General features: G+C 38.8%; 1 protein-coding gene across 4 annotated transcripts in view; it reads left to right on the top strand.

Annotated features, from left to right (window-relative positions):
- The window catches only part of LOC144458279 (uncharacterized), a 36,707-nt gene that overhangs the window by 5,518 nt on the left and 9,011 nt on the right, over positions 1–22,178 (top strand). For 3 of the 4 annotated variants that reach the window (XM_078166086.1, XM_078166085.1, XM_078166087.1), the window contains exons 3-17: positions 681–961; positions 2,374–2,647; positions 3,938–3,966; positions 4,735–5,017; positions 5,367–5,410; positions 6,624–7,335; positions 8,177–8,224; positions 8,529–8,572; positions 8,762–9,050; positions 9,516–9,556; positions 10,764–11,046; positions 11,423–11,466; positions 12,662–12,938; positions 15,020–15,048; positions 15,727–16,003. In XM_078166086.1, coding sequence (XP_078022212.1) covers positions 827–961; positions 2,374–2,647; positions 3,938–3,966; positions 4,735–5,017; positions 5,367–5,410; positions 6,624–7,335; positions 8,177–8,224; positions 8,529–8,572; positions 8,762–9,050; positions 9,516–9,556; positions 10,764–11,046; positions 11,423–11,466; positions 12,662–12,938; positions 15,020–15,048; positions 15,727–16,003 — 2,809 coding nt within the window. In that variant the 5' untranslated portion in view covers positions 681–826. Of the gene's footprint in view, positions 1–680; positions 962–2,373; positions 2,648–3,937; positions 3,967–4,714; positions 5,018–5,366; positions 5,411–6,623; positions 7,336–8,176; positions 8,225–8,528; positions 8,573–8,761; positions 9,051–9,515; positions 9,557–10,763; positions 11,047–11,422; positions 11,467–12,661; positions 12,939–15,019; positions 15,049–15,726; positions 16,004–22,178 lie in introns of those variants that run through there. The other variant, XM_078166089.1, reaches the window with a different exon arrangement.

Raw genomic sequence — 22,178 nt, 5'->3', positions numbered from 1 at the left:
CTGCCTACCAGCATTTCTAAAGCTCTAGTTAACACATTATAACTTGTTTAATTGGTACAAAAACACTTTGGACAGGCTGGCTGTTTCCCATGGGTCCAGTCTTATTGTTTAACTGTATTGTATTTAATGTACAAACATGAGACTGGTATCAGTCTTTTCATGTCACTCTTGGCAGGAAAGACGGTAAGTGTAGTTCCCAAATTATCATCATAAAACTTCAGATGCGACAAAATGGCATTTGACGAAAACGTCATCTCATAATTATAAGATGTAGACACGTTAACAGATGATGTTAACACTTGATGGGTCACTGTTCCTTTTAAAACACTGTTGTATGAGTTGTTTTTGTGTTTTATTTTGTCCCCATTAGCTGTAACAAAAGGAAGGTACTCATCCTGGGACCAACGTGCAGTTAAAAATACTATAATGAAAACAATACACATGCAACTGAATGATAGAAATTGCTTTTTCAGAATTTTAAGTCGTTTTCTCAGATAATCAAAGTCATTAATTGTCTGTATCTAATGAATCTCAGTCATTTACACTTTGTTTATAGAAAGTAGAAGTTTTATAGCATCATACAATAAAACTTGTCTTCAGACAAAATGTATCAAGTTGGCTTCATGTCATCTCCAAATCCATTTAGTCATTGTTGAGTCATTCTTTTCCTCTTTCCTCAGACAAGCACTTCCTGGATAAACATCAAGATGAGCTAATACAGAGAGTAAACAACACTGCAGCCATTCTGGATGAGCTCCTCAGTGAAAATGTCATCCAGCAACACAATTATGATAAAATCAGGGCTCTGCCCACCTCTCAGGAGATCATGAGGGAGCTTTTTAATCAGCCTTTGACATCAAGTGGAGATCAAGGAAAAGAGACCTTCTACAAAATCCTGAATAAACATGAGTCTTATCTAATCGATGACCTCAAGAGAATGGAGTATGAGAACCCCATGAAAGTGAGTAGGTCCTTAGTTATATAAATTATTCTAACTGAAGTGTGGCTGTCGTAGGTTGTACCTCTCATGTAATCGCTGTTTTTTTAGACGCATTCAGTGAATATAATCGAGATTCACATTTTAATAAGTATAATATATTGAATTAGATCAAAATTTGGGAAACGATTCTAAAATCCTCAAAGTAATCATCTGCTGAAAATAGATACTCATCACCTGTTGGCCTAAAACGTGGCTCTGAAAAGTTTATACTTTGCTCCTTCGTGAAGGACAGCAGCTTTAGTCACATTCTAACAAATGAAGAAACATAACCATAGACTGTAAAAATAATGGACATCACTACAGTGATGTTTGGCATTTCAGCTGTCGCCATCTCGCTTTTTTAGAGCCAGAAGTGACCATACTTGGGTAAGAGGCTAGCACTGTGGAGAAGCGAGGGGTGGATCTGACTGATAAGACGAGGACACTATCGGCAGACAGCCTGTCACTTAAAGTGTCCTGGCCTTAATTATGTGTAACAAGCCTTAAAAAATGTGAGATATGAGGAAGCAATACTGCAACATGGAAAAAGTGTATTTAGCTATGTCATATGAAACTGAGCGTTGTGAACAAATGTACAGATCTTAAAGATTAATGACAGGGAAATTAAAGGGAGTAGAATTCATCAGTGTGGCTATTCCTTTAACCAACAGTGGCTTGTCTTGTGCGGCTGCCACAGTAAAACTAAGTGATCTTGTTAAGTCTATGTATCAACATTAATCTCATTTTCTATTGTTTTATTTTTCATATGTTACATGTTTAGATTTTCTTTATTGCTTCATGTAAAATGAGTAAAGGAAAATGCAAAAATATCACTTTCCAATTGTACTGACTTTTAACAAAATAAAATATCTAAACACGCCACTGAGGGGCAAACAGGTGAACTTGTACCGGATGCATGTTCTGGGCTAAGAATAAACCAATGTCCAGTGTGTGTCATCTATTTGTTTTGGCGATCCATTTATTCTCAAAATAATATACGCATGCTCAGCATAACACAGAAGGGCAACAGCATTGTCCATATTTAATCATTTTTCCATTCAGCAAATTCAGTTTTCCACACCTATACTTAATGCTATACGACATGTTTCCATAACACAGTCAAAACCTGTTTGCTTCCTGTTCCACACACCTGATTTTACACTACCTGGAGCTTGCCTATATGCACTTCACATATGAATGCTTCACACTGTGTTCTGTTTCATAACTGCATGTCTATATTTATATTTACCTTGTGTTTAGATAAGGATAAAATAAACAAACAAAAAATATGTTATGGTTCCAACACCAATCCTGGTAGATCACACAACACATCCTATCCTGCATGTACTGCATTTTATGTCCTTATTGTTCACATCTAATGTCCATATTTCCAGGTAGAAACAGTGATGGCTAAGAAGATGCTTTATGAAACATTGAATGATTTGAGGACGGGAGAGCTTGACTATTTCAAGTCACTCATTGAATTGGAGAAAGATTACCCACCCATCTCAAGGAGTCAACTGAAAGTGGCAAACACACAGGACACAGTTGAGCTGATGGTGGAGACGTACAGGGAAGAGTGTGTGGAGTTGACCAGAAAGGTTTTAAAGAAGATGAACAGGGCCGATCTGGTGCAGAGACTATCAGACACCAGCTCAGGGAGCAAAGGTAAAGCAAAGAAGACAGAAATATGATTATTGTGTGAAATTGTAAAGTGGCTCTATCAGGCGACGTACAAAAAGAAAAATGTTCTGGGGTCTTATTCATAAAACAGTGTTTAGGATCCATACTAAAAGTGTATGTTAAGACAAAGGCTTAAAGTGGCGGGAGCCAAAAAAGAAATCTGATTTAGCCTATGAAATGGTGTGTACGCTTGCCAGTAAGTACTTTTCCTTTTATAAATCCCAAATCAACTTGGAATTGTCTACATGTTGATCAGCCTCATATCTTGCTGACTACACATCCACATTTGACCAAACATAATCAGTTCATAGCACCTCATGGATGTTGATGCATAGAAATCATGGCATGAAACTGCTTTATTGAGTGTTTTTATTGGTTTTAATCACAGGTTCTGATTATTTTGGAGAGAAGAGACCTCTGTGGGTAATTTGGCTCCTGCTTAAAACTTCCTGAACAATAAACACTGAAGGAATTCTGATTGCGAGAAGTTTCAGATAGTTGCAATCTGTAGTCCTCAAAACTTGATGCCACTTAATCCTCCTAAATCTTGCACACTGGACCTTTAATGCTATTTGATGTGTGCAGTTACACAGCTGCTGTGTGTTTCACAGCTGACCCAGGTGTCAGTAGCATACAGTCTGGCCCTCTCCTCCACACTCTGGAGGTGGGGAATGTATTGGATTCAGTTGAAATCATTAAAGATTTTGGTTGGCTTGTGCTTTTTTTTTACAACTGAAAGATGCTTATGGAAAAGTTGAGGCTCATGAGCACAAGCACAGATAGCCCAGTTGGACTGAATGTTTATGATAAAGTGGATCTATAAGTAATGTGTGAGATGAAGTGAAATTTAACGTGTGTGATTCCTGTCACATTTAAATTTCTACCATCCAGCTTAAATTCAGCACCTCACCATTTGCGTTTCCAATTTGTCCTGTCTCCATCATGTACCACTGTGTCAGAGTTTCCTCACAGGTGCACACATTCTCCCGCCAAGTTTGTTTTTGTAGATTGCAACTTTTTGTGTGGAAAATGGCGTACGCCTCTTTGAGGCCTCGTTTTGTGTGTACACAATAGTTAGAAATGAGACCCCAGATTTTTTTAAGTTTCTGTATATGGCAATAGCAAATATATCTAAAACCATTCAACACTGTTGGGACATCTTTCGGAAGCTGCACATATTATGTCACCAGAAGTGTCACTTTGGGATGAAATCATAAATGTTCATTAAGCCTGATGTTAAATAAACTACTAAATAACTCTTTTTTTCCTCCTCAGAGAAACCGCGGCCTTCACTGATCCAGAGAGTGAGTAATGTCACATCAACCCTGACTTTACACAGTGCAGCTTTTATTCAGGCGATGGAGTCTGAAAATTATCCTCATCTTGAAGAAATCTTGAGAGATTTTTTTTTCCTCAGATAGATTTCTCACTAACTGATCAAGCTTCATCATGTACTCACAAGGTCTTAAGCATGAATATTATTTATCAATAATTTTGATAATTTGTGTTATATCTACCTTGGGGGGAATATATAGTACCTTCCTCCTGATTTGTTTTTTTTTAATCTGTGACGGAGAGAGAAATTCGCAGTAGTCATAAGAATAAAAGAAATTCACTGTAGTTAAAATAACAGAAAGATAACAGTAGGTGTTTCTTACTTTTTTATATTTGAAGAAAATATGTAACTTCAAAACAGTCACTCCATTTATAAAATCAAGAGGCTCGTCACAGTTTTTATAGAACCATCTTTGAAACAGTTAAACACAGGCAATGAAATAAAGTCATGAACCTGTTTATAAGAATAAAATACTTGTAAAAGTACTTGATGAACTTGATATTGCTAAAAAATGTAAACACCTATACAGTTTGTAAAACCAAACAAAAAAAAACAGGTGTTTGAGATAAATTTGATAAATATTATTAATTCTATAATTACTTTGTGTGAAATAACCAATACAACATCCACAATACTAAAACACAGACATTGATGAGATGCGAACAGACAAATCTGTAATGATCCCAGCTAACAAACTGCACTTTTGCCCCATGAAGATCTCTTTTAAATTTACCAGGTGGAAACAATGACATCTGTCATAGAGCTGCTTTTGGAAACACTGGCTGATTTGAGAGATGTGGAGCTCAGGGAGCTCAGGGTGTTCCAAAAGTTCCTGCATCAAATTCACTCCTCAAATATACAATGGAGGCTGCTGATGACGGCAGACATGCAGGACACAGTGTTTTTTATGGTGCTCATTGACGGCCAGCAGTCTGTGGAAACAACCAAGAAGGTTTTAGAGAAGATGGAGAGGACTGATCTGGTGCAGACGTTGTCAGACAGCAGCTCAGGATCCAAAAGTAAGACAGTAAAGACAAAAACATCTTAAAATCATAAAACTGTTCCTAAACATGTGTCTCATAAGTTTATAATCTGTTTTCATCTCTTCACATTATAAATAATAAGATTTATGATGTAGAAAAAAGAGACATTTTAAAAGGCACAATATCTGGTGAACAAGATTTTTTTATGACTAATAGAAGTATGGAAAAATATTTCAGGTAAGGAGACAAAATGTCTGATGAATTATCTGTCAAGGTTTGAGCGTAATTCTGTGCTGACGTCTTTGTATTGTGTTTTCTTTTTTTTCCCCACAACGGTATTGTCTGATGTCAGTCATGTGTTTTTATTTCCTTTCTTTCTCCTCAGAAAAACACTCTGTGGATGAACGCCTGTCTGCACTGATCCACAAAGTAAGCAAAGCCGTTTCTGTCTGACCACGCAGAGTACAGCTTTTATTAAATAAGATGCAGGTTTAAATTCATATCAGCATTAATTATGATCAATTAAACCAAAATCATGATTTAAATTAAATGTTTCTAATGTTCCTTTTATCAAGTCGTTGTATTTTTAAACTGTTTTTCAAAGACTTAAACAAAATGCTAAACAAGGAAATGATAAAACATCTTCATTGTGCTGCCACCTGTTTCTGCGGTGATGTCATCAACAACAAAAACTCAGACAAAGTAGAGGCGCTGGTGGATTCTCGCACAAACACTCGCCACCTTTGTGTGCCAGCTCAGCTCATTATCAATATGGACCCCTAAATATTTATATGAACTGACTGTTTGATGTCCTGACCATGTATGGCCACAGAACTCCGGTCTCTGATTGATCTAGGATTTAGCAGCATTTCCACAGTGTTACATGTATTGATGTGAAGTTGATGGTCATCACAGTCCGTGAGCTTGTCCAAAGCAGCCCTGTGGCTGCTCGTGTTGAAGATGCTTGTGAGTAGACTGAAGGTGACAATATTTTCACTACAAAGTGATTAGGTAGCTGATACAGTCGTTTGTAAACAGAGTAAACAGAAAAGGTTAGCTAACACATCCCTGAGGGGCCCCAGTACTGCTGTGTCTGAGAGGACAGAGCTAAATTTCACCTGTTGTGGTCTGTTTGTTAAAAAAGGTTAGTACTGCTCACTTAAAAGTGTTCATATTCAGATTAACTATTTTTTTTGATAAGGATGTGTGGCTGAATTTAATTAAAAGCAGAAATAAAATCCATTATATGCAGTCTGGCATATGTGACAGGACTTTCTAGGTGTTTCGGGTATTGTGGAGATGACATCACTTGTGCTGCAGTTTCTTATATAGGCAAATTTGTACTGATCTTAGGATGGCTTCACTTCTTTGTGTAGTTGCCGTTCTGAACCTCACCAGTGATTTCAGCCTGGAAATAAAATTAAAAGAACATTAATCAGGTTACAGATATTAAAGAGTAGCAGAAAAAAGAAACATCTGCTTTAACAATCAGGTAATTACCAAATTTATCAGTACCTTAGGTAATCTTGAAGAAAACACATCTTCCAACAGCTGAAAAAAATTACAATACTGATATCGACCAGGAGCCAAAATATAAATCTAACATTTTTTTCACTATGAACTAATACTTGTAATTTTCCAGGTGGCAACAATGAGGGCTGTTAAAGAGCTGCTTTTGGAAACACTCAGTGATTTGAGTAACGACAAGTTCGAGAAATTCAAGGTGTTGCTGCAGTTCACGTTTTTCCAGAGGAGCCTTGAACTCATCTCATGGAAAGAGCTGAGCCTTCCAGACACCTCATGGAGTGTACTGAGCCCCTTATGGAGTAAACGGAGCCTGCCACTGTCCTTATCGGATGAAGTGAGACTTCAAAACACTTCATGGAGTGAACGGAGCCTTCCACACACCTCATGGAGTGAACGGAGCCTTCCACACACGAGTAAACGGAGCCTTTCACACACGAGTAAACGGAGCCTTCCACACACCTCATGGAGTAAACGGAGCCTGCCACTGTCCTTATCGGATGAAGTGAGACTTCAAAACACTTCATGGAGTGAACGGAGCCTTCCACACACCTCATGGAGTGAACAGAGCCCTCCACACACCTCATGGAGTGAATGGAGACCTCCACTGTCCTCATCGGTTGAAGTGAGCTCTCTACGCAAACCAGGGAGGGAACCGAGCTTTCTATTTGTGTCACAGAGGAGACAAATTAACATGAAAGACCGACTGGTAGATATGATGTTGAAGAAGTGCGGTCAACAGTCTGTGGAGGTGACCATGGAGGTTCTGACGGACATGAACAGAACTGATCTGATGCAGAGGCTGTCAGAGAGCAGCTCAGGACACAAAGGTAAGATTGAAGATGATAACTGCAACTTTATATGTAATAATAAATAAATATGTATTGTTACAAAATCAGCAGCTTATAGTTTAATGCAATACAGTAACAACATGTAGGCCTGCCATGACCCCAGAACAACCAAAGAGTTAAAACAACACCTCTCAAACACAGTCTCAACTAAAAACTAAATATCAGCTTCACAGAGTTAGTTGTCCGTCATTTAAAAATACGGAAATATGCTTCTCACTCTGTGAAATTAAGTGACTCATTTAACAAACTAAATTTACAAAATAAAAACTAAATGTGAAATGAGACAGAGATTACCTCAGAGGTGAATGTTTTGGATTTTGCTTATAAAGTAAAGATGTTTTGAGAGATGAATGACTCTGTTGACTTTGTTGTGTTTTCAAAAGTTCTTTTCTTTGAAAACATTCTTTGTGATTGAGCCACATGTTCTTTGTTTTTTGATCCATTAAATTTGTGTATTTTGAGCTCCTTATCGGTCTTGTGTTGTATTTAGCCTTCTAGGGATTTGGCAAATATTGTCTCCATGATTTCACATTCATTCATTTAGTTGTCTCTGTGTAAAGCCTTGGTTTGACTTATCCTGCACTCCACTGTGGAGACAGACAGGCAATCTGTGTTAGCCAGATTATTTCTCTTTGATTCCCTCTGTGATCTCTGTAACCATGGCTTCCTCCTGCCTTCACCTCACACACACCTGAAACTGAAATATTAAAGACATTTTATTCTCAGGAGGACTCAGTATGCCACTCTTGACAAGAACACATAAAGGCTTCACACAGTGTTTTTATTATTACAATTACAACTGTCATTAAATGTGTTGCAGCTGCAGGATCATCAGCTGAAGCGTTTGGTGTGAGTACCACGCAGGAAGGTATGTGTCTTATAAAAAACTTAAAACACAAAAAACAAAATAAAAATTATGTTCCTCTAAGCACTGTAGTAATTTTAATTTACATTTCTGTATATGAACCTTTAACACAGAGTTTAATAGCAAAGAAGACCCCAGGTGAAACTGTCATTGATTTTTATTATGTTACTATTAAGGTTGATTTTTTTTGTTCATTTTACCAATTCTAATATAAATCCTTGATATTAGAATTGTAACAGTCTGACAGTGTCTGATTGTAAAGCCTGATGTTAAGTCAGTCATTCATTCATAATTCCTTTGTCCTCAGAGAAACACTGCGTGGATGAACATTGGCCTGCATTGATCCAGAAGGTGAGTAATGTCACTTCAGTCTGACATTATGTGATCAGTTGGACAAATATGATGGTTACTTTGTGTGATATAACTAACTCTTACCACATCCACATCTCTTAAACACAGACATTGATGTGAACAGAAAAATCTGTAATCATCCCTGATGATAAACTGTACTCTTATGAACATTTCCTTTGAATTTACCAGGTGGAAACAATGACGTCTGTCATAGAGCTGCTTTTGGAAACACTGGTTGGTTTAAGTGATGGGGAGCTGGAGATCCTCAGGAGTGTCCTCCAGACTCAGACTAACCTCCATAGATGCTTCTCAGACAGCACATTAATACCGCTGAAGATAGAAGACACACAGGTCACAGTGTTTTTAATGGTGCTGACCTACGGCCAACAGTCTGTGGAGAAGACCGAGGAGATATTAAAAGAGATGACGAGGACTGATCTGGTGCAGAGGTTGTCACACAGCAGCTCACAATCCAAGAGTAAGAAAATGAACAACTCACTGGTCCTTAACATGTGTGTCTTTAGTGTGTAAACCTTGTTCTGTATCGTGCTAGGCTTCCCCTCCACCCAGTGATATATTGTATATATCTCTATGGGTTCAGGTCTCCAATAGAGATATATACAATATATCTCTGGGTGGAGGGGAAGCCTCTTCACGCAGAGAACCAGGGTTACACGTGTAACCTCACATTTTGCTCTCTTTAAATTATAAATATTAAGATTTATGATTTAGAGAAAATAAGAATCACTCTCTTCATAGAAAATATAATTTATGGCTAATGTGAAATATGAAAAGTGTTTGGGCAGAGGGGGCAAAAATTACTATTGAGGTGGTTTAGTTTTGCCTATTTTCATTTTTTTAACAAAGTAAAATGTCCTGATAACAATATTTATTGTCAGATGTTCGATCAGTCACTCTTGACTTTTAACACTTTTCTCCTCAGAGAAACACTTAGATGAACACCGATCTGCACTGATCCAGAAAGTGAGTAATGTCACATCTGTCTGACTTAATACAAAACAGCTTCTACTGAATAGATGCAGGTTAAAAAATATCATCATCTTAAACATTTTGTATAATGATACAATCAGAAGTCATGATTCACTTAATTATTTTTCACAGAAGTGAATGTGTGTTCAGGTCGAGCTCTTTAGCAGTAATTTTATGCAACAGTAATAATATGATGTCTTTACCACTGAGCATGAGATGAGAAAATGTCAGCTAGAACAAAACCTTTAAACAAAGTATAAAACATAAAATAATGAAAATAATTTTTGAGCCACTGTGACTCATTTCAGTTTTTGTGAAAAGCCCGCAGCCTGTAAATTAAATCAAAAACAATTAACAGTTTATAAGAATTAAAGGAAGAAGGAAAAGGGAATCATCTTTTGATTTGTACTTTGGTTCCTCAAAAGAACATAAAATATACCAAAACTCAAATTTTTCGCAAATATACCAATTTATAAAGAACAACCAATCCAACTGTATTTAAAACAACAGCAGGCACCAGATGGATCAATACCTTATGTGATCTGCCAGTACCACTCACATCTCCATTAACAGTGATGTGGTGCAAAGAAACACATTTGTAATTGTCCCTGTGGATTAAATATACAGGGTTCCTACGCAAGTGTGGAAAAGTATGGAAATAAATTTGATCAATTTCCAGGTATTAAAAAGTATGGAAAATGAGAAATAAAGTATGGGAAAAAATTCATGTTTCCAGACTATTACCACTGCTCTAAAATACTGTTTTCTAAAATTAGGTATTTCCAAAAATAATTTAATCAGTCCAGATCGTGCTTTATGCCGGGCCAAGCACAGTTTGTGTGAGCGCAAACGTCTCAGAAAACATACCGCCCCTTTTACCTGATTGACAAGTGGTATGTCCAGTCCGCTGCCCCATGACCCTCCTCCAGCCCCCCAGGTATAAAGTTTCACTCCAACACTGCACCTTCGAGTTTTTATTTGTATGCCATTATGGTACTTGGCTACAATCGCCTATTAAGAATAATTAAATATGATGTGAAATATGATACACTGATGTATTTACTCAGATGTCACATATTCTCTGAAAAAAACAAAACACAGAGAAATCTGGAAATTAGGGTATGGAAAAGTAGGGAATTTTGAAATTCCAAATGTGTGGGAACCCTGAATATATGTCCTATAAATGTATGGATTCTTTCAGGTGGCCACAATGGCAGTGGTTAAACAGCTGCTTTTGGAAACTCTGAATAGTTTGAGTGACAAGGAGCTCGAGGAATTCAATAAGTTCCTGATGTGGATCATCCGCCAGAAGACACTCAAAGCCATATCACCGATCAGCCTCAGAAAAGACAGAGCAGAAACAGTGGATCTGATGTTGCAGACCTACAGCCAGCAGTCTGTGTCGTTAACCAGGGAGGCTGTGAAGAAAATGAACAGGACTGATCTGATGCAGAGGTTGTCAAAGCCCAGCTCAGAACTTAAAGGTGAGACAAAAAATATCATAATCTTATGTGTCTCATAAATGTCTAATAAATACATTTTGTGATTCATAATTTGAAAAAGGTAAATCTGCTTGTGTACAAACTCTATCAGTACCAATGTGAAAGAATGGAGCAGGGATCAATAAATCAATTGAATCACAATTAAATCAATAACAGTCACACAGAATGTCATAAGTTTAATGAGTTAAGAAATGATTGCAGGACTTTTGTGTTGGATTGCTTTTAGACCGTGTTTATGATATTGTGAATCCATTGTATTTACTCTTGAGGTGACTGAGCCTTTATAAAGTCGATTATACTTTCTACGTTAGGTTAGAGTATAATCCTCTGAGTCATTTTAAATGTCTTTTCTCTGCAGAGAAACACTCAGTGGATGAACATCAAACTGCAGTGTTGGAGAAAGTGAGTCTGACTTTACACATCACAGCTTTCATTCAGTAGATGCAGGTTGAAAACCATCCTCATCCTGAACATCATAAATGCTGATACAAATCAAGCCAAAGGTTTTAAATTGGATGGTTCTCACAGTGTTGAAGGGTAACTTTTGTGTTTTCCAACCTGGACCCTATTTTGCTTTCAAGTGACTAATGGGAACAACAATTTTTGGAAGTGGTCCAGTATTGAGCGCTGCATCCAAAAATGGCAAAAGCAACTGTAATGAAATGAACACCGTCGATTTACATCCACTGTATGTGCTTGTTTTCACTGACAGGCTCCAATTGTTATTCTAAGTGTCTGACAACAGAAACAAAATAAGTCTCACAAAAACCATCTCGTTACGTCTCTCCACTGTTCTAAAAATCACAAACTCTGCTTTGGTTGAAATAATCCCTTAATTCATTCAGTTAGATGCAAAAATATCAACCAACAACCTCCGGAGCTGAGAAACGTTACAGCAGAAATAAACATCTTTACAGCCTGACACAAAAATACAGTTTTGGTCTCTGTAGCTAATTTTAAAACCCATGACAATTATTCGGGGGATGAATTTTTCTGAAACTCACCTGTTTACATTTTATTTAGGCGTAAAGTCACGCGTATTTGATGATGGGGTGGCTTGAGTGACAGGCTGTCTGAGATGCGTTGCTGTAGTCTGTAAGTTACGTCCATCCCTCGCTTTTCCACAGCTCCAAATATGGTCACTTCTGACTCCAACAAACCAAGACAGCAACTTTATACATTCTATGGAAAATATGCTGGCTCTATATATGTTAAAATTAATGTTTGTTTAAATGGAGTCTGGTGTGTTTGGTGAAAATTATTTCAAGGATGTTTCTGGTTAAACAGAAAGAATATTATTGTTAAACAAAGAGGTTAACCTCTTTAGGGTTCCTCTCCATAATGTTGTCAGACACTTATAATAACAATCTGAGCCTGTCAGAGATAAAACCAAACACTTTAAGAAAAAGAGGGAAACATAATCAGTAGAACATTTATTACCAGCTGTATCATTGTCGGAAGTTATCATGCAGAGAAAATAAGAATCTCATAAGATCCATGTCTAAAATACTGACACGGATGAAATACAAAGAAATATGTTTATTCATGCCAGTTCAGAAATTACACATTTGCTTAATGTATCCTTGAAAATTTTCAGGCAGCTGTGAAACAGATTCTTTTGGAAACACTGAAGGATTTGAGTTCAGAGGAGCTGGAGAAAATCAAGCGGTTGCTGCAGTTCACGGAGTTCCAGAAAGGCCTTCCACGCACCTCATGGGAACAGTTGTACAGGGCAGACAGTACAAAAGCAGTAGTGGATCTGATGGTCCAAACCTGTGGCCAGCAGTCTGTGGAGGTGACCAAGGAGGTTTTCATGGACATGAACAGGACTGATCTAGTAAAGAAGTTGTCAGTCATCAGCTCAAGTATGAAAGGTCAGAGAAAGAAGACAAAACTGCCACATTACCCAATCACATGTTTCTCATAAGTGTTAAATAAATAGAGTTTAGATTTCATAGTGAAGCTACATTTAAACTTAATTGAATCAATAAGAGAGGGTATTTAATCATCACTCCCCAGTATCTCATGTAAACATACAGTACAGGCCAAAAGTTTGGACACACCTTCTCATTCAATGCGTTTTCTTTATTTTCATGACTATTTACATTGTAGATTCTCACTGAAGGCATCAAAACTATGAATGAACACATGTGGAGTTATGTACTTAACAAAAAAAGGTGAAATAACTGAAAACATGTTTTATATTCTAGTTTCTTCAAAATAGCCACCCTTTGCTCTGATTACTGCTTTGCACACTCTTGGCATTCTCTCCATGAGCTTCAAGAGGTAGTCACCTGAAATGGTTTTCCAACAGTCTTGAAGGAGTTCCCAGAGGTGTTTAGCACTTGTTGGCCCCTTTGCCTTCACTCTGCGGTCCAGCTCACCCCAAACCATCTCAATTGGGTTCAGGTCCGGTGACTGTGGAGGCCAGGTCATCTGCCGCAGCACTCCATCACTCTCCTTCTTGGTCAAATAGCCCTTACGCAGCCTGGAGGTGTGTTTGGGGTCATTGTCCTGTTGAAAAATAAATGATCGTCCAACTAAACGCAAACCGGATGGGATGGCATGTCGCTGCAGGATGCTGTGGTAGCCATGCTGGTTCAGTGTGCCTTCAATTTTGAATAAATCCCCAACAGTGTCACCAGCAAAACACCCCCACACCATCACACCTCCTCCTCCATGCTTCACAGTGGGAACCAGGCATGTGGAATCCATCCGTTCACCTTTTCTGCGTCTCACAAAGACACGGCGGTTGGAACCAAAGATCTCAAATTTGGACTCATCAGACCAAAGCACAGATTTCCACTGGTCTAATGTCCATTTCTTGCGTTTCTTGGCCCAAACAAATCTCTTCTGCTTGTTGCCTCTCCTTAGCAGTGGTTTCCTAGCAGCTATTTGACCATGAAGGCCTGATTGGCGCAGTCTCCTCTTAACAGTTGTTCTAGAGATGGGTCTGCTGCTAGAACTCTGTGTGGCATTCATCTGGTCTCTGATCTGAGCTGCTGTTAACTTGCGATTTCTGAGGCTGGTGACTCAGATGAACTTATCCTCAGAAGCTGAGGTGACTCTTGGTCTTCCTTTCCTGGGTCGGTCCTCATGTGTGCCAGTTTCGTTGTAGCGCTTGATGGTTTTTGCGACTCCACTTGGGGACACATTTAAAGTTTTTGCAATTTTCCGGACTGACTGACCTTCATTTCTTAAAGTAATGATGGCCACTTGTTTTTCTTTAGTTAGCTGATTGGTTCTTGCCATAATATGAATTTTAACAGTTGTCCAATAGGGCTGTCGGCTGTGTATTAACCTGACTTCTGCACAACACAACTGATGGTCCCAACCCCATTGATAAAGCAAGAAATTCCACTAATTAACCCTGATAAGGCACACCTGTGAAGTGGAAACCATTTCAGGTGACTACCTCTTGAAGCTCATGGAGAGAATGCCAAGAGTGTGCAAAGCAGTAATCAGAGCAAAGGGTGGCTATTTAGAAGAAACTAGAATATAAAACATGTTTTCAGTTATTTCGCCTTTTTTTGTTAAGTACATAACTCCACATGTGTCCATTCATAGTTTTGATGCCTTCAGTGAGAATCTACAATGTAAATAGTCATGAAAATAAAGAAAACGCATTGAATGAGAAAGTGTGTCCAAACTTTTGGCCTGTACTGTATCTGCAGGGAGCAATGATGCTGGAGTCTAGACGCCAAACTCTAACTATGTTCTGCAGTTGAAATAAACATTAAAACGTGAGTTGTCTGACTGAAATGGGTGTTAATGATATGGTGTCAAACCTCTCTCATTCTGTTTATATGATGTCAGATCCAAGCCCATTTTAGTGTTATTTTGCGATTAATACTCCATATGGAATTTTATTGAAAAGCAACTTAATCTAACTAAAGCTGTTTATAGTCTGATTTGAAATCTGCAAAGAGTCATTTTCTGTTTTCTTTCTCCTCAGAGAAACATCCATCTGAACGGCTCCAGAAGGTAAGTAATGTCACATTAGACATACTTTACACAACACGCAATTAATTAAATTTTTACAGCTGGAAAATCATCCTCATTATGACAGTGAAGAGGTGGAATTTTTTTAAATCTTTTTTTTTAAACTTTATTTATTGAGATTTTCCACGAACATACAAGACAGTAACATAAGCCGTCACTCAAGTTGCAGTTATGTCCAAAAAATAAAAAAAATAATGAGTTAAAGGATGCTGGAGACTAACAACAACCAAAGCAAAGAGATTACGTTGAGAAAAAGAAAAAAGGGAAATAATTAAAATAATAATAATATTAAAAAACCTACACATAGACAAATGAGCGTACATGAAGCAAAACAAAACAGTACTAGTGCATCAAAGTGCATTCAAACCTCAAAACTTTTAAACCAGAAACATGTGTAGTGGAAGTCACGAGAGCATGTGATCAGGTGGATCACTCCTGCTTTTGGTAGCACAGTGACAGAGAGAGTTAATAAAATTAAATTAATCATGTTACAGAGATCAACCGTGCAGAACCAAATATATCATCATCCTTATGTGGTTATTATTAGTTGTTTTAATACTCTTATTACTAAAATGTTTCCATTGATGCAAAAAAAATATATGTTTCATCACTACAGTGGAATATTGCATAAATGTCCTCTGTCTACTTTGAATCCATCAGGTGGTGACCATGACATCACTTATGGATAAGCTTTTTGAAACACTCAAAGATTTAAGTTACATAGAGCTCAAGCAATTCAAGCATGTCCTGCAGCTCACTACAGTGAAGAAAGACCTCCCAAAATTCCCAAGAATGAGAATGGTGACAGCAAGCAGAGATGAAATAGTGGAGCTGATGGTGGAGATCTACGGCGAGCAGTCTGTGGAAGTGACCAGGAGGGTTTTAATGGAGATGGACAGGACTGATCTGGTAGAGAGGTTGTCAGAAGTCAGCTCAGGTAAGTTGTGGGGTTAATACAAATACTATTCCAGCATCAAAGATTTGGTATGCAGGGGACTTCTGGTATGGCGCTGAGGCAGGCGGCTGTGTGGAAGAACCTGTCCTGACCGGTCGGTTTTAACCCTCATGAAGAGCAATTTTAAGACATGGAACCTAGACTGAAAAGCAACATGGAGGGGGAAAAGCCAAGAAAAATCATAATTAAGGCGGGTCCGGGGCCAGACAGAGGAGAAACAACCGAGGAAAGTGAACAAATAAAGTTACGAGAACAATGGCGAGATGGGGAAGGCTAATGAAGTTTTGGCTAACTCAAGCATGCAGGCTATCTATAATGAGATTCGGGCTCAACTCATCCTGGCCTGTGCATCTGGAGTGTTTTTGTCCATTTGTCCGCACATGGAGAATATGAAAGTCTATTTTTACATTGTCAATAAGTTGGCCAAGCCTTTAAACATTTCTAAACCTCCATAGCAACGGAACCCTAATTCCGCCTAGGGCACCAAAGTGGCTAGAGCCGGCTCTGGCTATGGTGTCGATTCAATGCAGACGTGGTATGCACAGCCCAGGTCGTTGATGATATGCTTCCAGGATTACAGAGTGGAAGAACAGGTGCTGCGTGGAAAAAGAGAGAGGTCCAATATGAAGGGAAGAGGATTTACATTGACCAAGATGATCCTTCCGAGATATTGCAGAAAAGAAAGGCATACACGGCGATATTGAAGGAGCTTAAGGCAAAGAGAATCGGGTTTCAGACGACACATCCAGCTAAACTGAGGGTGTTTTTGACAGTGGAACCCAAATCTACAAGAATGCTAGCCTGGTTCCAGACCATAGACCCCGCCCATTCAACTGAGTAGGCTTGCATCTCTGGTCTGGCATACTGCAATGAATTTGCGATTTATCTCATCCAAACGATGGACGGACCAATGAACGCCGGGGGTGGGGGCGGGTCTAGCGATTAGCCAATCAGCGCCATGCTAATGGCGACTGCTACAGATCCTACAGACCACATTAACGATGCTATCGAGGTATTTCGCCACTACTCGCGTTAATGGAGGACCAAATTAAGGAAGCTGCTAAACTGGATTTAACAGCAATGCAGCTGGGCGTGCACGACGACGGAGACATTTTAAACGGGCAATGCTCGCTTGTTTTCAGCACCCCCGGGGCATGGATACTAATGACGTCAGATTCTGGGTGAGTCGTTGATCTCTACTGATTGGTTAGGGAAAAATCAAATTCCCTCCCCCTTGTAAATCGCCTTCAATGGAGGCGATGTCAGACTGAAGGTTCTGGGAGCTTCAGTCTGACACTCAGGCTACAAGAGTGCATCAGAAGCAGCTAAAGCTATGATCGAGAAAGGATTCTCCTTAGATAACTTCAGGGAGCCTGATGCTACAGCGCCGAAACAGCCGAGACTAGCAACGTGGGAGAGGGCAGATGCAGACCACCGCAGGCACACAGTGGACCAGGAGCGCTTACAAGAGAGGCTATGGAGTTTCTTCGCAGAAAGCCTGTCACTCAAAGTTTCTTCTTTTTTATTTTCGGACAGTTTAGCAGAAGATTTATTACTGTCACTCTTCGACCCTGCCTAAGTTGAATCCTAACCGGTTAAAGGTGAACCCTTTTTGGAGCTGACGTTAAAGGTACAGAGGGCTTTTTTTTTCCACACACAAGGGAGGCCCTCGACTGATGCGAGGATTTCCTCTCAATTTGATATTTCACTTAAACTTCGGACTTGGAAGTCAAGCTTATTTTTCTCTGTTTTTTTGTGGGTTTTATTATTATTTTTTCTTTCTGTTCTTTCCTTTGGGATTGAAAATGTATTTTTCTTCTCGCGAGCTTTATGTGGTTCACTGTATTCCATAGGTTGTCATGGGCAGTGTTACACAAGTTTAAGCGATGTAAAAAGAATATATGCATCAACAGGAATACAAGATAGTTACACAATGGCCTGCATAATCCAATAAAATGAAGTAAAAACATTGCAAAGATCAAACGAGAATGGTTGCAGGTAATTTTTCGGCAGGAAACCCACCTATCCCCAACAGAGCATGAAAAATTTAAAAGATTGGGTTTTCAAAATACATATTATTCATCACATAAATCTGGAAGGAGGAGGGGGGTAGCTATCCTGATTTCTAATGCAGTAAATTTTGAATTCATATCTGAAGTCAAAGATAAAGAGGGGAGTTACATGTTGGTTAAAGGCAAATTAGATAACAAAGAGGTCACATTACTTTATGTGTGCACCTCCAGGTAGCAATAAATCATTCTTTAAGAAATGATTTGATTTAATAGCCACTGAATCATACGGAACCCTAATATGTGGTGGACATTTAAATGTCCAACTTCAACCGAGACTAGATACGACTAATCCGCCCCAAAAGAAAAATCCAAATGCCACAATGGTCCAGTGGATGCTTAAAGAACTAGGGATGATTGACGTTTGGAAGGAGCTTCATCCACTGAACAAACTGTTAACTTGTTATTCTTCACGTCATATGATTTTAGGTGAAACTCCCTCAATAAAACATTTGGGAATTAACTTAACAAAAGATCTGTCACAACTTTTTGAAAGTAATTATGGCCCCATTAACAAGGACATGAAACCTGACATTTCTAGATGGACACTTCTCCCATTACATATGAGTAATAGAATAGAAATAATTAATTAATTGAATCTGTTACCATGGTTGCTCTGTCTCTTCCAATCCCTGCCAATAGATATACCCCAAAAACAATTTAATGAATTGCTAGGGATTCAAGGTTCATCTGGAACAGTAGGAGACCAAGGATAAGGTTCAAGACATTGCAGTTGACAAAAGAAAAGAGAGGGAGAGCTTTACCATGCTTACAAGATTATTATTATGCTGCACAACTGAAACCTTTAGTATATTGGTGTGAACCAAACTATGAATCTAAATGGAAGACTTTGGAAATTACTCAGATAGATATTCCAGTACAGACTGTACTAGGCAACAAAAGCCAGGCCGAAAGGAGCTTTGGTAACTGAACCAATGGACTTAATTTTTGCTATTAAGCTGTTGTATGAGGTTTTGAGGAAATTACAATAGGAGAAACTGGCAGGGATCTTGAGTTAGGTTTAAACTGTGGGTCAGGAGAGGTATCACATCTCTCTGTTCAGTCGTCTCCAACCGAAAATTACAGAGCTATGGTGGATATATCAAAGACATTTGGACTAGAAAAGCAGGACTTCTACAGATACCTGCAAGTTAGGAACTACTTTAATAAAACAATTTCAAAGCTTAAAGATAAACAAACACAACCTTATTACTGTGTTTTCAAATGCATACTTAATGGGAGATACTAAAAAGTTAGTTTGGAGATTGTGTGGAAGTATTCAAATTTCAAAGAATCATTCTACAAAATATATTAAACAAAAATAGGAGAAAGAATCGAACATACAAATATTAGGAGAGGGCTGGACAAAGATATGTGAGACACAGGCAGCTACTGCAGAGCTAGGGCTTTTGTTGGAGGCAATGTGGAACCTCACTAGCCAATCATTATCAAAGGCATGCCCAAAAATACAACCATATTGGCAAGAAATTGCAGCTGATATTCATAGGATAATTGGGATGGTAGTCTATTCATTTGTCATGCTATACTTAGTAAAAGTACCTGAAACCTTCTCAAACAAAGATAAGTATTTATTAAAGATACTTTTGGCAAGTAGCAGGAAACCCATAACCAGTGTTGGGAACGTTACTTTAAAAAAGTAATTAGTTATAGTTACTAGTTACTTACCCCAAAAAGTAACAGAGTTAGTAACTGAGTTACTGCACTAAAAGTAATTAATTACCTGGAAAAGTAACTATAGCGTTACTTTTTTTATAAAATGCTCAAATATGTCAAATTGCTTGGACACTCCCCCTTAATGGAACTGTATGTAATGAAACAACATTGAATATGTTAAATGAATGAAATTGACACTTAATAGAATAAATCATTATTATAAAACACTGTACACTTATCTTCACTACACTGCATTGTTTGTGTGTGTGTGTGTGTGTGTGTGTTTGTGTGTGTAAGAACCGCCATTAATCGCGCAATTTAAATGTGAAAAGTCTCACTGACTGACCGTCAGCTGTGTGTATGCGGAGAGGGAGAGGGGCGGAGGGAGTGCAGCTGTGGAAACATCCTGCAGTCCGAGATACTATCATGCATTTGAATAACTTATTAGACGGATATATATAGAGAAAGTCGATGTTTAGAGAGCAAGCCCAAATAAGCAACTCCACTTTGGAAACAAGCCCAAAAAAAACGCAACCCATGACTACCAATATTTGTGGGCGACTTTACAAAAACACAAGCCCAAAGTCACGGACCTGACAAACCTGCTTGTGAATACCCGCCCTACTCTGCCTCTGATTGGTTTATGTTGAAATTTTCCTCTCTCTAAGCCAATCATCATCACTTATGCTTCCCTCTCACCTGCCCTCACCAAAGAAGAAACACTTTAAAGCTCCACTGAGAAGGAGCTGGTCTGGGTGAAAGCCGCTTCAGTGAACTCAAGTAAAGCCGAGTAACAGTGCATTTTATTGTGAGTAACCATAATGGCGTTATAACAGGGGAGACAGTAACTTTTTTGATTACTCGTTACTGAAAAAAGTAGCACCGTTAGTAACGCTGTTATTTATAACGCCGTTATTCCCATCACTGCCCATAACTTGCAAATGGTTGCAAGCCGATCCTCCAACATTGGTTCAATGGCGGGGGATTATAAACGAAATATACTGTTTGGACTTTTATTTTAAGATATGAGATGTGACTTTGAATGTCTGAATGTAAGTGAAGTCTGCACTGGGATTTGAACTTGTAACACCCATGACGGCCTCATTGCCTCTTTGTTTCTTAAATAAAAAAAAGAGTTACAGGAAAAATAAAGATTTGCTATGCAGAGCATGATCTGTAAAATTTTACTTAAGTGTTACTCATTTTTTATTCAAAATGCATGTAGTCAGTTAGGCAGCCATTTGATGTAGTGTGTTTGTATTAATTGTTTTATTATCTCGAATCATGTAATGTATGCAGCCTCGTCACTACAGTCACTCTATTTAGATCAGTCAGTGTCATATCTCAACTATTGGATAGAATGGAAAAGAATAGAATAGAGAGAACTTTAGTCATCCAGCAGCTCATAAAAAACAACAACCACACTTGCCCTCATCAACAACAACATAGTGGTATTAAAATAAACATAAAATAAAATAAGTTAAAATAAGTGCATAAACAGAAATTAGAAATCAAATCAAAATTAAATTAAAATTCCTCATTCCACAGTCCAGTCCTGTTGTGGCTAATGTGATGTATGTAAGTGTGTGTGTGACTGGATTCAGGAGGTGTTAGACAGTCTCATTGCTGTGGGAACGAAAGATCTCTGAAAAGCTCTGTTCTGCAACGCAGTGAGATGAGCCGACTGCTGCAGCTGCTCCTCTGTTGCTCCAGGAGGCTGTGGAGAGAGTGTCTGCTATTGTCCATGATAGCTTTCAGTTTGTTCAATGTGCCCCTCTCCACCACAGTCCTTAATGGGTCCAATCTCCTGCAGAGCACTGAGCCAGCTTTTTTAACCTGCTTGTCTCATTGCTTGGTGTTTTTGTCTGTTAAGCTGCTTCCGCAGCACACTGCAGCGTAGAAAAGTGCACTGGCCACCACTGTGTGATAGAACATGGTCAACATCTCCACACACACACACACATCAAAGGACCGCAGTGTCCACAGGAAGAACAGGCAGCTCTGCCCCGTCCTGTAGAGGGCATCAGTATTAGAGGACCAGTCCAGTTTATCATCCAGGAGGACCCCCACATATTTGTTGGTGTGCACCACCTCAATGTCCTCCCCCTGTATGGAGACTGGTTGATGGGGTGACCTCTTTCTTCTGAAATCCACCACCATCTCCTTGGTTTTGGCTGGGTTCAGGTGGAGACAGCACTTACTGCACCAGTCCCTGAGGGCATCCACAAGGACCCTGATCACTACTGATACAAATCACAATAGCTGTGTCGTCAGAGTAGTTTTTTATGTGGCAGGATTCTGAGTTGTACTTAAAGTCCGCTCTGTAGAGTGTGAACAGGTACGGTGCTAAAACAGTTCCCTGTGGAGCACCAGTGTTGCTCCTGACCATCCCAGAGACACAGCTTCCAAGCCTG

Source organism: Epinephelus lanceolatus, chromosome 3 (genome assembly GCF_041903045.1).
Source record: "Epinephelus lanceolatus isolate andai-2023 chromosome 3, ASM4190304v1, whole genome shotgun sequence".
Classification (NCBI taxonomy): Eukaryota; Metazoa; Chordata; class Actinopteri; order Perciformes; family Serranidae; genus Epinephelus; species Epinephelus lanceolatus.
This window is presented reverse-complemented; position numbering and strand designations above follow the sequence as displayed.